Source organism: Eublepharis macularius, chromosome 2 (genome assembly GCF_028583425.1).
Source record: "Eublepharis macularius isolate TG4126 chromosome 2, MPM_Emac_v1.0, whole genome shotgun sequence".
NCBI lineage: Eukaryota > Metazoa > Chordata > Lepidosauria > Squamata > Eublepharidae > Eublepharis > Eublepharis macularius.
Window position 1 is genome coordinate 75,927,973 of NC_072791.1, and position 15,628 is coordinate 75,943,600.

At 43.3% G+C, this 15,628-nt stretch overlaps 1 protein-coding gene across 16 annotated transcripts in view; it reads right to left on the reverse strand.

Moving 5' to 3' along the window:
* Positions 1-2,076: 2,076 nt before the first annotated feature.
* Positions 2,077-15,628, reverse strand: part of GPHN (gephyrin) — a 566,991-nt gene continuing 553,439 nt past the window's right edge. For all 16 annotated transcript variants that reach the window (XM_054970790.1, XM_054970786.1, XM_054970784.1 and 13 more), the window contains one exon: positions 2,077-3,070. In XM_054970790.1, coding sequence (XP_054826765.1) covers positions 2,937-3,070 — 134 coding nt within the window. In that variant the 3' untranslated portion in view covers positions 2,077-2,936. The remainder of the gene's footprint in view (positions 3,071-15,628) is intronic.

Below are 15,628 nucleotides of genomic sequence, written 5' to 3' on the forward strand. Positions count from 1 at the left end.
CAAGTAGATAGCCAAACTCTCCTCAGCATCCCACGCCAGACCAACACAATCAATGCCAGTGATCTTAGGAGTGGGGAGTTTCCTGAAAGAGAAAGACTCTCGAATAAGTATTGCCACTCCACCCCCCCAGCCATCCGTCCGGGACTGATGAAGGACCGAGAAACATAGGGGGGCCTGTTTTTCAAGGCGACTGTTTCGCTTTCCCTCACCCAGGTGTCGGTCACACATGCCAGGTCCACTCCCTTCGCTGCAATAAAATCCTGCAACATTTTGGTCTTATTGTTGATGGACCTGGCATTGCACAACACCAGTGCCGGAGGGAGGCTATATATTCTAGCCCCACTACCAGCATGCCTTGGGATGGGATGCAGGTTGGAAGGACACCGAGCCCTATCACATCTCCGTGGCCTTCCCTTCCAGGCCCACATCCCACTGACATACCTCCCTCGACCCCAGAGTACTGGGATCCCCAGCCCCACCCCAGTCTCCTCCCTCATATGCACCACCCTTCGCAATCCCCACCCCACAAATTAATATACAACAATAACATCAGATCAGAGTAGCTACCCACAATTCAACCATCGTTGCCCCCCACCCCCAATTACAGATAAAATAATTACAAATACAATCAGGTGGAATAAATGCCAAGTATGTGTGGCTTTTTGTCCACAAGTCCTACAAGTTCCAGTGTCAGTGTTTTGGAGATCTCAATGGGCTGCTGAGAGAAAGGGTTAGATGGAAAGAATTGCATCAACGTATATTCTTACACAAATGCTTCATAGCAGGGGTCACCAACCTTGTTGAACCCAAGGGCACTTCAGGAATTTTGAGAACAGGTAATGGGCCTCATAACTATCAGAAGGTAGAGGAACAACTATAAGGTGGGAAGTCTCCACAAATTATTAGAATGTTCCAAGCTAAGTATCTTGCTGAGATGGAGGCAGCTGTTTTCAGATGGGTGTTCTCTCCAGACACAAGGTGATACTTCCTTGGCTTTTCTGAACCACCTCCTACTTCAAGGAAGTGCTGGAAGGCCAGGACTGGCTGTTTGCCTCGGTGAGGAGATGCTTTGGAGAAGAAGCAATTGGATGTCAGGGAACATGTCCATCATTTTGGGCATCTTCTCTCCATAGAATCCGCCACTGTTAAGAAGGCATAATAGCAACAAAAACTTGAGCCCAAAATCTTTCTTTGCACTGTAACTTAAATGCTACTCCATCTCCTACAGTTATATGTCTGAACCTAGGCTGATGTTTTGATATTTTGAACAGTTATTTAGCAGCCAAGAATTACCCAGTGATTACTGGTATAAAAATATGTATATCAGATACAGCAGAATGTTACCAGAACAAATCATTTTTAAAAGAAAATAAAGAGGACTTTATAATGGGCAGTATTATCATTTCTCAACTTGTTCATCAGCCAGTTCATGGATGATTTAAATGCTATACTATTATATAATATTTTACTAATATTACTTTTAAAGATAACAGCATTTTAAACTTAGGACCAAAGTTTAACTGAAGCTAAAACTCAATTGACATTTAGAAATAATCTTTATAGGTGAAACTAAATATAGGCGACTTGGACATTATGGCTGGGCTCCAAAAAATCTTGGTGCATGAGCAGAAAGTACCTCTGCCTAAACAAAAGGGTTGTAGACTTTTCCCTATAGATGCATCACTTGTGCCATGTCAAATCTTGCTCCAAAGGGTACTACACGCCCCCCCAGCAATGATTTTTCTGGGTGGTGCCAAAGTCTACAGTAAAAAGGGAGTGGAAGAAAAGCACTGGTGTAATGTGTCCAATGTTCATGCCCACCTCTTGAATCTTGGCCTACTAATTTTGTCAGGTCTACTTATTGACTGGAATCTTATCCAGGAACTCCAGTCTAAAATCACAGAGAAGGGCCCCCACTATTTTTTGTTCAGAACACAACGTAAAATCTCTCCATTAGTGCTCTTTTTACTCAAGTGTAATTCTGCTTATTTAATTTTTGAGCCAATAAATTCCCCCCAATAGAAAGCAACATTATTTCACCTTATCAAATAATAAGGCTAATCACTCATCTTTTAAATAATGATCGAGAATTTTTTTTATTCATTTAAGTTTCAGTATCATTACAGAAAATGTTATGGTACAGAGTTGTTTAACATTAGTTTTATTTCTTTGCTCATTTATTTTCCACACGAATGCTGGTAACACTAATATCTGTACAAGATCAGTCTTTGATTTTTTTAGATTTTAATTCTGTACATTTTTAAATGTATTGGTTAAAAAGGCTGTCAGCACTTAAGGAAGCAATTTTTGTTGTTTGTTTAAACAAAAGGTATCCAGTTACTGCCCAAGAGTACTGAGCTGGGTGGCTGCTGGGATGACAGATATCCCTGAACACTCAGCAAGGGGGAAAAACCTCGGGCCTTGATCGGGTTCCCATTGCAGCCACTCTGCTTTTGGCACTGTGCACATCAACACGAGATACAAGATAAAGAACAAGCAGAAGCTCTCTGTGAAGCAGTTATGAAGCATACTAATAAGGGAAATCCAAGTGTTGTCTACGCTAGTATAAATAAGCAGACAGCCTTGTTTTAAGAGCATAAGTAGTTGTATCTTAAAGATGAGAAAAAACACAAGTTCTGCAGGCACCTACCGCTGTCTACTAAAAGCTACCGCTATCAGAACTAGCATTGAACACACAAAGCAATTGCAAGAAAGGAAAAAGTTGCTTTGATATAATCAGAATAGATTTCTTTAAGATTTGTTTTTAAAGTTTTTTTTAAAAGGTATTTATTTAAATCCATTTGAAATATAGTTCAAGGTGTTGACTATACTGATCAACTTTTATCCAAATCAGAAAAACTAGCTGTGCCGTTGCATATTACAGGATACAGTCAATGATATGTGGACATGCATCAAAACTTCTCTTGCTGATGACATCATAGCCTTCCAATGACCATGACATCAACCACCTCGCCCTTATGAAGTTCCACATACTGCTCTGTCTTTGGAGGTAGCATCAACAGTCCATTGGCACTGCGCATACTCATCAGACGACTGCTCATCTGATTCCCTACAGGGAGAACAAAACATTCTAGTTAGCAGGGTAAATGCCACTAATGGTTACAGTGTACAAAGCAATCTCCAAAGATAAATCCTAGATTTAGAATAGTAGGGACGAATTGTTTGAAAATAAAACATGGCATATGTCAGGAAATAATGTATGTCAGGAAATAATGTAACACAGACAATTTCTGTATACTGAGTTTCAGTTTGAGTTAGGGCACATTAAAAAACCCATCTACATTTATTTTACATGTGTGTAACCTTAGTAATTAATCCATAGCATGCACATGGCTGTCTCAGAAGGTGAAAAAAAATGTGGTCTAAGGTACAATTTTTTTTTAAAATTTTAATTTTAATTTTATTAATAGAAATAAAAGCCCATAGAAAGGGCAGAAAACAAGAATAAGGAAAAAGTAGTTACAGAACATGGAACTTAGAAAGGAAAAAGAATAATAATACATATTTCATTTCCATTCTTCTCTACAACACTTACTTTCCCCTATTTTTTTAGCAAAATTAGTCTCTCCAAAATTTTCTTTTCCACTACTGCCTTCCTGCTACTTATTTTATACTCCCCTATTATCTTCTTAATGATCAAAACCACAAATCATCAAGTCACTATTCCTCATTTTGTGCAGAAAGTCAATAAAGGGTTTCCAGTTAGCCAAAAAGATAGACAATGTTTTGTCTCTGATCAAAGCTGTACCTTTCACCATCTCCACTAACTGTCATTTTCATAGTCCAGTGCTCTATTAAAGGTAATTCCATATTTTTCCATTTCTGTGCATACAACAGCCTAGCTTCAGTAATCATATATAGAAATAAAATCCCATGCTGATTTTCCACCTGTGTCCATTAATCCCAACAAATAGGCTTCTAGTTTAAACTTACGATAGTCTTTAGTATTTTTTTTATGACTATATGAATCTGGGTCCCAATTTTTTTAGCTTTACGACAAGTCCACCAGAGATGATAAAATGTTCCTTCTTGTTTCTCACAGGGGTCATTTCGTAGAAAAAGAGCTGCAGGAACTCATTAGCATAACTCATTAGCATAACCCATTGGCATATGCCATGCCCCTTGCCATCACCGGAAGTGTGTCATTAGCATAATTGATTTGATCGGGCCCGAAATAGCCAGGATTCGGCGGCTGGCAGATGGGATAGTGTTCTCCCACCTGGCAGTGGCCCTATCAGGGCTGTTTTGGCCCCAATCCAGGCTGAAAAGGGCCCAAAATGGCTCAAAATTGCCATTTTGGGCACATTTTGGCCTGGATCAGGCCCAAAATGGCACAGATTGGGTTGGAGCCAGGCAGGGGAGGGATCACCCGCCAGGCACTGACCCAATCCTGGCAAATGGGACCCAAATGGCCAAAAATTGACATTTGGGGCCTGTTTGGGCCCGGACCAGGGCCGAAATGGCTGGGACCGGGTTGGTGCTGGGCAGGGGAACCCTCCCCTGCCTGGCCCTAACCTGATCCCAGCTGTTTCAGCCCCCATCCCAGTGGAAATGGGCCAAAAATGGCCAAAAACGGCCATTTTGGGGCACGTTTGGGCCCAGATTGGGGCCAAAATGGCTGGGACCAGGTCGGTGCTGGGCGGGGGAACCCTCCTCTGCCTGGCACTGACCCGATCCTGGCTGTTTCAGCCCCAATCCTGGCAGAAATGGGCCTAAAATGAGCCAAAGTGGCCATTTTGGGCCACTCCCCTGCCCGGCACTGACCCGATCCCGGCAATGTTGGCCCCGATACAGGTTGTTTCAGCCCCAATCCAGGCCGAAATGGGCCCAAAATGGCTTCCCTCGCCCGGCATCAATCCGATCTCGGCCATTTCGGCCCCGATCCTGGCGGAAATGGGCCAAAAGTGACCATTTTGGGCCCTTTAAGGCCTGGATCAGGGACAAAATGGCTGGGATCGGGTCAGTGCCTGGCAGGGGAGGGTTCCTCTGCCAGGCACCGACCCAATCTCAACCGTTTTGGCCCCGATCCGGGCCGTTTCGGCCCCAATCGAGGCCAAAACGGCCCAAAATGGTCGAAAGTCAGGTGGGAGGGGACACCTGACACGTGACCTGTTGGGGGAACTGCCTGAATGGCATTCTGCTACCTTCCCCCTCAAAATAAGCCCAGGTTTCTCACATTTCCAACACTTATTTGACACACCTTGTATGCCATTAAAAGTATTTGAATTGAATTGAAATTGAATTGACACACCTTTGCTCATTTTGGCTAATCTCTCAGGAGACATACCACCAATATATCATTTTATAAAAAAATTCTTTAAGTCGAACACTCAACATAAATTTAAGCTCCTTTATCCACATATTTTCCATTGGTCCATCATCATATTATACCCAATTTTTTTTGCCCATTTTACCATATAGTCTTTTACAGATTCTTATTCCATTTCAAATTTCAGTAACAACTTATACATTTTGGAAATAACATGTTCATCATTTGAACAAAGCTCTTTTTCAAACTCTTTTTCCTGCTTAAAGCCCCATAGTTTTTTATCTAATTTAAATCTTTCTAAAAGCTGAGCATATGCAAACCATTTATAACCCTTAGCTACTAACTGCTCCCTTGCCTTCAATTTGCAATCTTCTTGTGAAAATTCTATTAAATCTCCATAAGTCAACAAGTCTTTGTACAACGTTTTAATAAAATCCTCTGGATACTTTTATTAAACAAGCCTCCTAAGATAACTTAGGATAAGCCTCCAAAAATCTGGATAGTCTTCTGGTTCATTTCTAGAATAAATTTGATATGTTGTTTTATTTGTAAACCTTGAGTTCAATATATTGTCTATGCTGTTTTCCCCGTGTTAGTTGTTAAAGCTTGTAGGCTTTCCCCATTTTGTGCAATGCAGATGTGTTGTGCTATATAGTAGAGGTTCTGTTTTCAAATAGGGGTATTACGTTTTATAGGTAAGAAAGGGAACCAGGGCCTTTGTAATGCTACCCACCTGCTTGTTTCAATCGTGCATCAGTAGCATGGCAATTCTTTAGGTGTTCAAATGAGCCTCCTATGAAGGGGTTAGGGTTTTTTGTACTTCAGTCTTTCGTTTCCTAAAGGAAATGTATACTCAAGCAATGGATGGGGACAGTGAAGTTAGTTCAATGAAGACTCTTAAACAAGATGGGGGTGACTTGTAGTATTTGCGATGAATTTTTTGTTTTCCTTTTAAAAAGACTTCTTGTGTTGGTGGAAGAGAAAGGAAACATCCTTTAGAGAATAAAGCATACTGTCATGTATGCCTACCTGCAGTACATGCCATGTGTATGTTATATGTAACCTATTGGTCCTCTGACACTATGCAGAGTTCTGAGTACTATTCCATGCCTGTTATTTGGAAGTTCAGTGTGTTATCTCTGCTTTGAAGTTGAACACTTTCACTTATGCCGTCAACGGGCTTGAGACCAGATGCAGCCAGATTGAAATGTATCTTCCCTGAGAACACAAATGATTTCATTCCCCATTTGCTATTTTTGCTTATTGTAGTCTAAACTCTGATACTTTTTGTCTCTGGCATTCGCACCAGAATTCCAAAGGGCTACTAAGCTGGGGGTGGGACATTAACCTATAACTAACCATGCTTTCCCTCAATACGTCACTTCTGCTAATTTCACTGTCTGAGCACCTTGAACCTGATAGATCTCTAATAAAAGTTACTTCAACCAATTCACCTGTGTGATTGCTGTGGAGAACTTGGGGACTTACTTGCCAAGGACTGACATTTTGGCAGAAGTCCCTAGAAATATCTCTGGAGCCAGCACCCCAAACGAGGTCATCGCTGCCGTGGCGGGAAGACACTGCATTTCAGGGATTTACAAACTACAAGACCCCACAATCCTGCATGGGTTCGGTGAGGCTGCACAGATGAGAGAGAGGGTGGACCTCTGGTGGGACACCAGGTATGAACCAGGACCCAGCCTGGTTGACAGGCGAGATATCTACAGACCTGGGGGAACTGAACCCTCTACTGAGCGATGGAGACCAATGGAGTAACTGCGCTTGGATTGGGATTCTCTGGACCATCAAGCCAGAGTGAGAATCATGACCCGGCTAGATACCCTTTTCAGGGAGAAGGAGGCAAGAGTTTCAGAGAGAAGGAGGAGGAGGGCACTGACCCCACTCCACCAGCCTGGGCGATTTGGGAATGGAGGACTATTATAAGGCTATGGGGGTGAACTAATGAGAGAGCTCTGCCACCCCTCAAGGAATTTCAGATTCTGAGGAAGAGAATTCAAAAACAGTGCAAGACGAGATAGATGAACTGAAAAGGGGAATGACCCAGGTGGTATGGGGACTGCAGGAACTGATGAGGCGCTTGCCAGGAGAGGATGCCCGGCAGCGATGGAAACTTGCAGGGAATGGGGGCCCACCACTCCAACCAACACCCCCGCACCCTCTATGCCCCCCCGGAGGCACCAGGATTTGCAAACAGGCAACCCGTGAGGGCTGGATAGGCCAGCTGTCCCACCCCGGAGGGATCCAATGGGACCATAGGCAACAGCATTTCCCCGAGGACCTCCACTCCACCCATTGCTGTCACCATTGGTGCTGCTCACAGGGAGACCAGTCGCCCCTCCTGTGCAGCCACAGGGGTGGCAGAGTTAGAAATGCGGTTTGATGGGGACCCTGAGGAGTTGGGGTTCTTCATTGTGCAAGCCATGGAATCTTTCAAAGAGTGGGGCCACACCTTCCCAAATGAACATAGTCGGGTAATCCATCTGGGGTCCTGGCTGGGAGGTGCCACAGCCAAATGTTACATTACCTTATATGAGGCCCAAGCCACAAAACTAATGGACCTCACTGCATTCATGAGAGCCTTGACAGCCCAGTTTGAAGACCCTCTAGAAGAGGAGCGGGCTACGACGAAGTTAAAGAGGATGCGGCAAGGCCACCAACCCATGTGTGAGTACACCGCCGAATTCAGACAGTATGCAGCGAAGGTGCATGACTGGACCGAGGGGATCAAGATGGGAGTTTTTCCAGGCAGGGCTGAACCCCGATTTAGTAGCGAAGGCCAAGAGGATCCTAGAACCCTGCTAGGGTGGATTCAACTCGCATGCGAAGTGGAGAATCGAGTCCCAAGTAGTGAAGTTGCTGAGGATGCAGCACCAGTTGGGAGCCACGAAACCTCACCCCAATACGAGGGGTTAAGAGAAAAGGCTCACCCGAACCAGTCCCCAGGAGACCAAGATGGCAAGTCGCTGGAGGAGAGGGCAATGTCTATGATGTGGAGGCATGGGCCATTTTGCCTCTTGAGTGCCCCGGGAACAAGGAAAGAGCAGCAGAAAGGAGCTACGCTGTGAGACCTCCCCCACCAGCTTCCAAAACACCAAAGAAACCCGCCAAGAAAAGAAGCTGGCAACCGGCCTCAACGCCAAGGGAGGCTCAGAGGGATCAAGTGAAGACCCATCGGAAAAGGAGGAGCGCCCTATCCAGTTGGCAGGAAACGCCACCAACCTGCCGTAAAGAGGTCCTGGCGGCAGGTCCAGGAGGGACTAACACCTGATGAGGTGAGACCTAAAGGGACCCTACTTTACATACCAGTGATTTTAGTAAATCCCAAAAGGGTGTCTCATATAAGAGTGCAGGCGTTGCTAGACTCAGGATGCACTCGGAATTTAATTACCCCCATATTAGTCATGGGGCTGGGGTTGGAAGTGTGCAAATTGGACCGTATTTGAGCAGATGGATGCATCCTGGATGAAAGGCCCCCCCCCGCTACTTATGCAATGGAATCGGTCCCCCTGGAGATGGGTTACCATTGGAAAACCAGAACTTTTGTGGTTAGCATAGCCACTAAATTCCCTTTAGTGTTGGGATCACGATGGCTCTGGGACCATGGGTGTATGTAAAGTGGAAGACGGGCATACTATAGTTTAACACAGAAAATTGCCCTGACCATGTGTGGAGAGCGGAGTGGGGCAAGAAGGCACCCCCCCCTCTTAGAGGCGGTTCTACTTACGAAAGAGGAATTAGAGTAGATCCCCCCGAATATCAGGACTTAAGTCAGGTGTTTGATGGAAAGGAAGCGGATGAGCCCCCCCCCCCCCACAGGCCTATGGACTGTGCCATCAAATTGATCCCCGGGCAAAAGGTGCTGGAAGGGAAATTATATTCCATGAACCAGGGGGAGAGGAAGGAACTCAGACAGTTCATGACAAAAACCTGGCGTGAGGATTCATCAGACCTGCCAGCTCCCCCCATGCTACACCAGTGTTGTTTCGCAAAAAGATAGATAGGGGTTTAAGACTGTGTGCCGACTATTGAGGCATTAACATGGTGTCAATGTCAAACACCTACCCCCTCCCTCTCATCAGAGATTTATTGAGCGTGGTGGCTCAGGGGAAGATCTTCTCAAAATTAGACTTGAAAGATGCTTACTTCATGGTACGAATACGGGAGGGGGATGAATGGAAGACAGCATTTAACACCCCTTTGGGACAATTTGAGTACACTGTGATGCCATTTGGATTACAAGGGGCCGTGGGGTGTTTATGAATTTAATCAACGAAACCTTACATGAGTACCTATACAAAGATGTGGTCACTTATTTGGATGATGTTTTAATTTATTCAAAAGATTATGAGTCACATGTTCAGTTGGTCTGGCAGGTACTGAAAGCCCTGCATGATAACCACCTACCCGTAAAACTGTCCAAACATGAATTCCACAAGGAGGAGCTGGATTTTCTGGGCTATAGAGTGGCGGGGCAGGGATTAAAAATGGACCTTGAAAAAAATACAAGAAGTAGTGGTGTGGGAACCCTCCACAACTCGGAGGCAGTTACAATCGTTCCTGGGCTTCACCAATTTTTACAGACTTTTCATAAAAAACTTTGCCCCGATATTGTTGCTCCTCACTGACCTGCCAAAAACGAAAGGAAAGGGGGCACAAGGAACTAAACCAAGTGCAAAACTGGCCTGGTCTCGAGAATGCCAAGAGGCATTTGAGCAATTAAAAAAACTTTTCACCTCAGAGCCAGTGCTACCGCACCCAGATGAAAATCGTAAGTTTATTGTACAGGTGGATGTGAGTGACGTTGCAATAGGAGGGGTCCTGTTGCAAGCCGATGATGAGGGGAAACTGTACCCTTGTGCATATGTGTCCAAAAAATTCTGAGACTGAACGCCACTGGGCGATCTGGGACAAAGAAGCCAGTGCGGTGAAATTGGTGCTATCTACCTGGAGACATTGGCTAGAGGGTGCCAAAGTACCTTTTGAAGTGCGGACGGATCATAAAAACCTAGAAGCGTTAAAAATGCCACGCAAGCTTGACGCCAAACATCTAAGGTGGGCGGAGTTCTTCTCCAAATTCAATTTCACACTGAAGCACCTCCCTGGCAAATCTAACTTTCTGGCAGATGCTTTATCATGTATGCCCAAAGGGAAGAAGTAATAAACACTATGTTTTCAACAACCCAGTTGGGAGGGGCTGTAATCACCTGAAGCCAATCACAGCAAATGAAACCAGATACCATTCCCACAGGCTGGGAGGAGAAAATCTCCAAGGAGACTGAAAGGGAGGGGGATGCTCTGCCCAAGGATGTACTGCAAAGAGGTGAATTGGGAGGCTGGTACAAACAGGGAAAACTGTATATTCCAGCCAATTTAAGGGGGGAAGTGTTAAAGCAATGTCATGACTCCAAATTAGCGAGGCATTTTGATATTTGAAAACACTGCACCTAGTACAGAGACAATTTTGGTGCACTTATTAGATAGGACCTATACTCCAGGAGAGGACCATAATTTAAAAGTTGCTGAGTTTCCCACTCTACACGGTCATTCCAGAATATTCTAGGAAGTAAATCAGTCTTAGAAAATTCTAAAACAGGATTACCGAAAGAATTTGTAAAAGAGCTGACCTGAAGAGTCAAAATAAGAGGAAAATGATCACTAATAATAAAATCACCCAGGGTGAAGTCTTTAACATATTCTATCAAGAGCAAATATGTGTTGCTGATCCATCTGAGTCTTCTTTATTTGATTTACCTGACTTGCCACCTGTGGCACCAGAGGAAATCAAAGAATTAATCCTGCAACTGAAATCAGGAAAGGCACCTGGCCCTGACGCCATCCCCTCTGAAATTTTAAAATTAGACCCAGATTGGTGGGCTGCCCCCCTTGCATCTCTTTTTACAATAGTAGATCGAACATGCATAATCCCTATGGCGTGGCTGAACACAATAGTGGTTCCATTATATAAAAAGGGCGACCATACTAACCCTGCCAATTATAGGCCAATTAGCCTATTCTCCATAATGGGTAAACTATACACTAAGCACTTATTGGCTAAGCTTAACTTTTGGATGACACAGAAGCATATTTTAGGCCCCGAACAGCTGGGCTTTTGTAAAGGGAAGACCATGTTTGACCAGTGTATCACTCTATCTCATTTAATTAATAAATACGCTGTGAGAACTAATCTGAAGTTATTTGTGGCCTTCCTGGACTTAAAGGGAATGTTTGACTCAGTCAACAGGGAACTTCTTTGGACTAAATTAGATCAGTTAAATATGGACAAAAGACTGCTTATGCTTATTAAGAAATTATATACTTCTAACACCTGCCAGATTAAGTGTTCATTAGCAGGCAAACTGACTCAAAAGATTCCCATTGACAAGAGCGTAAAACAGGGTTGTATCTTAGCTCCCTTTCTATTTAATCTTTTTCTCAGTGACCTTGCTGATCACCTATCTGGTGCTGACTGTCATAGCCCAAAGCTTGGTGTGATTCATGTGCCTCTTGCTTTTATACGCTGATGACACAGTTTTGCTGTCTTGCTCTAGAATTGGCCTAAGACACTTGCTGACTCACTGTATCGATTTTTTTTGCTAAAAACAAGCTTCAGCTGAACTATGACAAGTCAAAAATTATAGTTTTTTCTCAAACTTGGAGACTATACAAATGGGCCACAGACGGAAAGGAGATAGAACAAGTTAAATATTATAAATACCTAGGTATTTATTTTCAATATAATGCAACTTGGTCCACCCATCGCAAGTATGCAGCGAAGACAGCTGACATTAGTGCATCAGCTATAGCACTTTTTTTTTACTCCAGAGGTAATCAATTTGTACCAGCTGCTTCCAAAATTTTTAAGTCCAAAGTGATTTCACAACTATTGTACGGTATTCCGATCCGGATTAAGGCCTTTGACTGGGTCACTGAACGTGTCCAATCTAAATTTCCGTGAAAACTCTTGGGCCTACCGACGTGTGTTCCATATGCAGTTATTTGCTTAGAAACTGGTTTAATTTTAGTGGAAACAAGGGCCTGGCTTATGACATTTAAATACTGGCTACGGTTACATTATAATTCTGACCCTGGGAGCTTTATATATCAAATGCTTTCAGAGTCCAATGTGTCAAATTAGTCAGCGTATATTGTGGAAAAAATGAAAGGCATGGGTATATCTGTGGACTCACTGTCTATGTTAACATTAAATGCCGCATTTTATCAAATTAAGAGTAGGTTGTTAGATACTGAGCACCAGAAGTTATATAAGCCTGGCTACTAAAACCTGCTCTCCCCTGAGCTTTGAAATTCCTCTCATTGTAGGGAGGATGGCTCCATATTTATCTTCCCTGCAGGTGCCACAACTTCATAGAGCATTTTCTTTGGCTAGGTGCAATGATATGCCTTCGGCCATTCTATATGGCAGATTTAACAGGATAGCATATTCAGCTAGATGCTGTTTATGTGAACAAAAATGTATTGAGTCAATTATACATGTTCTTTTGCATTGTCATTTGTATACTGGTATACGTCAAACATAAAATCTGTTTTAGCTAGTATGATGGATTGCTCTGACTCACTCAAAGTCTATAGACTGTTGAACGATTCCTTTCCTGACGTCACCGAGAAGATGGCCAAGTTTCTCCATTCTGCTTTGAAGTTGCGTCAAAGGATATCATGGAAATAAGCTATAAATGTATTTATGTATTTGTAATGTAGTATCCTTTTAACCTTGTTTTTCTTTTTGTAAGTGGATAACTTGAATTGTTGCTATATGCCAATAAAGGCTAACTTGACTTGAGAATTTTGGTGGCCCGGCATGAGAAAAGATATTTCCCAATACGTTTCTGCATGCCAAGTATGCATAATGGGGAAAACTAGAGGGGGCAAGCTGCCTGGACTACTATGGCCCTTAGAAACCCCCTCTCAACCATGGGCAGTGGTCTCCATGGATTTTATCATGGACCTCCCCCCCTCAAAGGGAAAAACAGTAATTTTGGTGGTAGTGGATTTATTTTCTAAACAAGCTAATTTCATCCCTTGTTCTAAAATCCCCACCGCAAAGAGACTGGCCAATCTATTCATGCAGCACATAGTAAGGCTGCACTCATTTCCTGATAAGGTAATTTCAGATCGCAGAGTACAATTTGTTGTCAACTTCTGGTGGGAGCTACTGAAAGTAGCAGGGATTGAACAGGGGCTCAGCTCCGTCCGTCATCCTGAGACAGATGGTCAAACCGAAAGGGTTAATCAAGTACTGGAACAGTTCTTAAGATATATTGTCAAAGGCTTTCACGGCCGGAGAATGTTAGCTGTTGTAGATTTTGCGGGCTGTATGGCCGTGGTCTTGTCATTGTAGTTCCTGACGTTTCGCCAGCAGCTGTGACTGGCATCTTCAGAGGTGTAGCACCGTAAGACAGAATTCTCTCAGTGTCAATGTGTGGAGAAAATGTTAGCAGGTAATTTATATCTACTCAGGAAGGTGGGTTTGGGCTGAGTCATCCTGTAAGAGCTTCCCAGGGTGTGGAATGCTAATGGGGGGAACCTTCACTGTATCCTGAGGAGGTTCTTTTGCATATGGATTGGTGGTTGATATGCTAATCTTATCTGTAGGACTATTATAAGATGTCAGGTATTTTGTTAGTCTGATGTTTTTCAGGACTGGAAACCATGCCCTATTCATTCTTAAACTCTCTTCTTTCCTGTTGAAATTGTGCTTATGCTTATGAATTTCAATGGCTTCCCTGTGCAATCTGACAAAGTAGTTGGATGTATTGTCCAGTATTTTAGTATCTTATTCCAGGACACTAGCCACACAGCCTAGAAAATCAACAACAACTAAAGTTCTTAAGATGTTATATCAATTACCAACAGGATAATTGGTCCGAATTTTTAGTTTTCGCCAAATATTGTTATAACAACACAGTCCATGCATCCACCAGTGCCTCCCCATTCATGGTGGCTCAAGGATATGAAGGCACAGTGATGCCCTTCACCCAGACCCCAGTAACTAAACAACCAGGTGATTTGGGGGTGTGGTGGTCTAAACTGACAAAACAATGGGACATGATTAAAAAGACTCTTGAAAAAGCCAAAGAGGATTACAAAAAATATGCTGATAAAAAGAGATCAACCCCTTGGGAATTACAAATAGGAGACTACGTATACATCTCTGCTAAGCATTTAAAGGGGAGAACAGCGAAGCAAGAAGCTAGGCTGGAAATTCTTGGGCCCCTTTACGGTAGTAAGGATTATAAATGAAGTAACAGTGGAGGTAAAACTACCCAAGAACTTAAAGAATATCCATCCGGTTTTCTATTTCAGCATCCTGAAGAAAGCTCCCCCTCCTGACAAATGGCATCCAGACCACGGGATTCCGCCCCCCCCCCATCTTTTTGTGGATGGACAGCAGCACTATGAAGTCAAAGAAATCCTAGACTCAAAGCTAAAATGAGGAGTATTGTTTTACCTAATACGCTGGATGGATTTTGATGAGGGGGAGAGGGAGTGGGTGAAAGCCTCTAATATAAACACCCCAAAACTGATTTGCAAATTCCATAAAGCTTACCCTCATAAACTGGGACCCATGTAAGGGGGGGAGTTTATTTTGGAGGGGGCAGAATGTCATGTATGCCTGCCTGCAGTACATGCCTGTTATTTGGAAGTTCAGTGCGTTATCTCTGCTTTGAAGTTGAACACTTTCACTTATGCCGTCAACGGGCTTGAGACCAGATGCAGCCAGATTGAAATGTATCTTCCCTGAAAATACAAATGATTTCATTCCCCATTTGCTATTTTTGCTTATCATAGTCTAAACTCTGATACTTTTTGTCTCTGGCATTCGCACCAGAATTCCAATGGGCTACTAACCTGGGGGTGGGACATTAACCTATAACTAACCATGCTTTCCCTCAATACATCACTTCTGCCAATTCCACTGTCTGAGCACCTTGAACCTGATAAATCTCCAATAAAAGTTACTTCAACCAATTCACCTGTGTGATTGCTGTGGAGAACTTGGGGATTTACTTGCCAAGGACTGACGCTGATGAAAAATAAAACTCTTTATATCCAGGCACTCTTTATATCCAGGCACGGTGGGGTGGTAGAAGAGGGATTCTAGCAGACCATAGTATGCTACTGAAAATGGACATAGCAACTGTCAGATCTATGGCCCATTGTAGTAAGGACTGGTGGTAATATGACCCAATAAGCTAAAGAGTGTGGTCCCAGCCTAATGGATATGGGATTTGTTCTTATTAACTGATAATAATTGTATTCCAGACTCTGATTCCCCCTAGAATATAATACACATGCTGG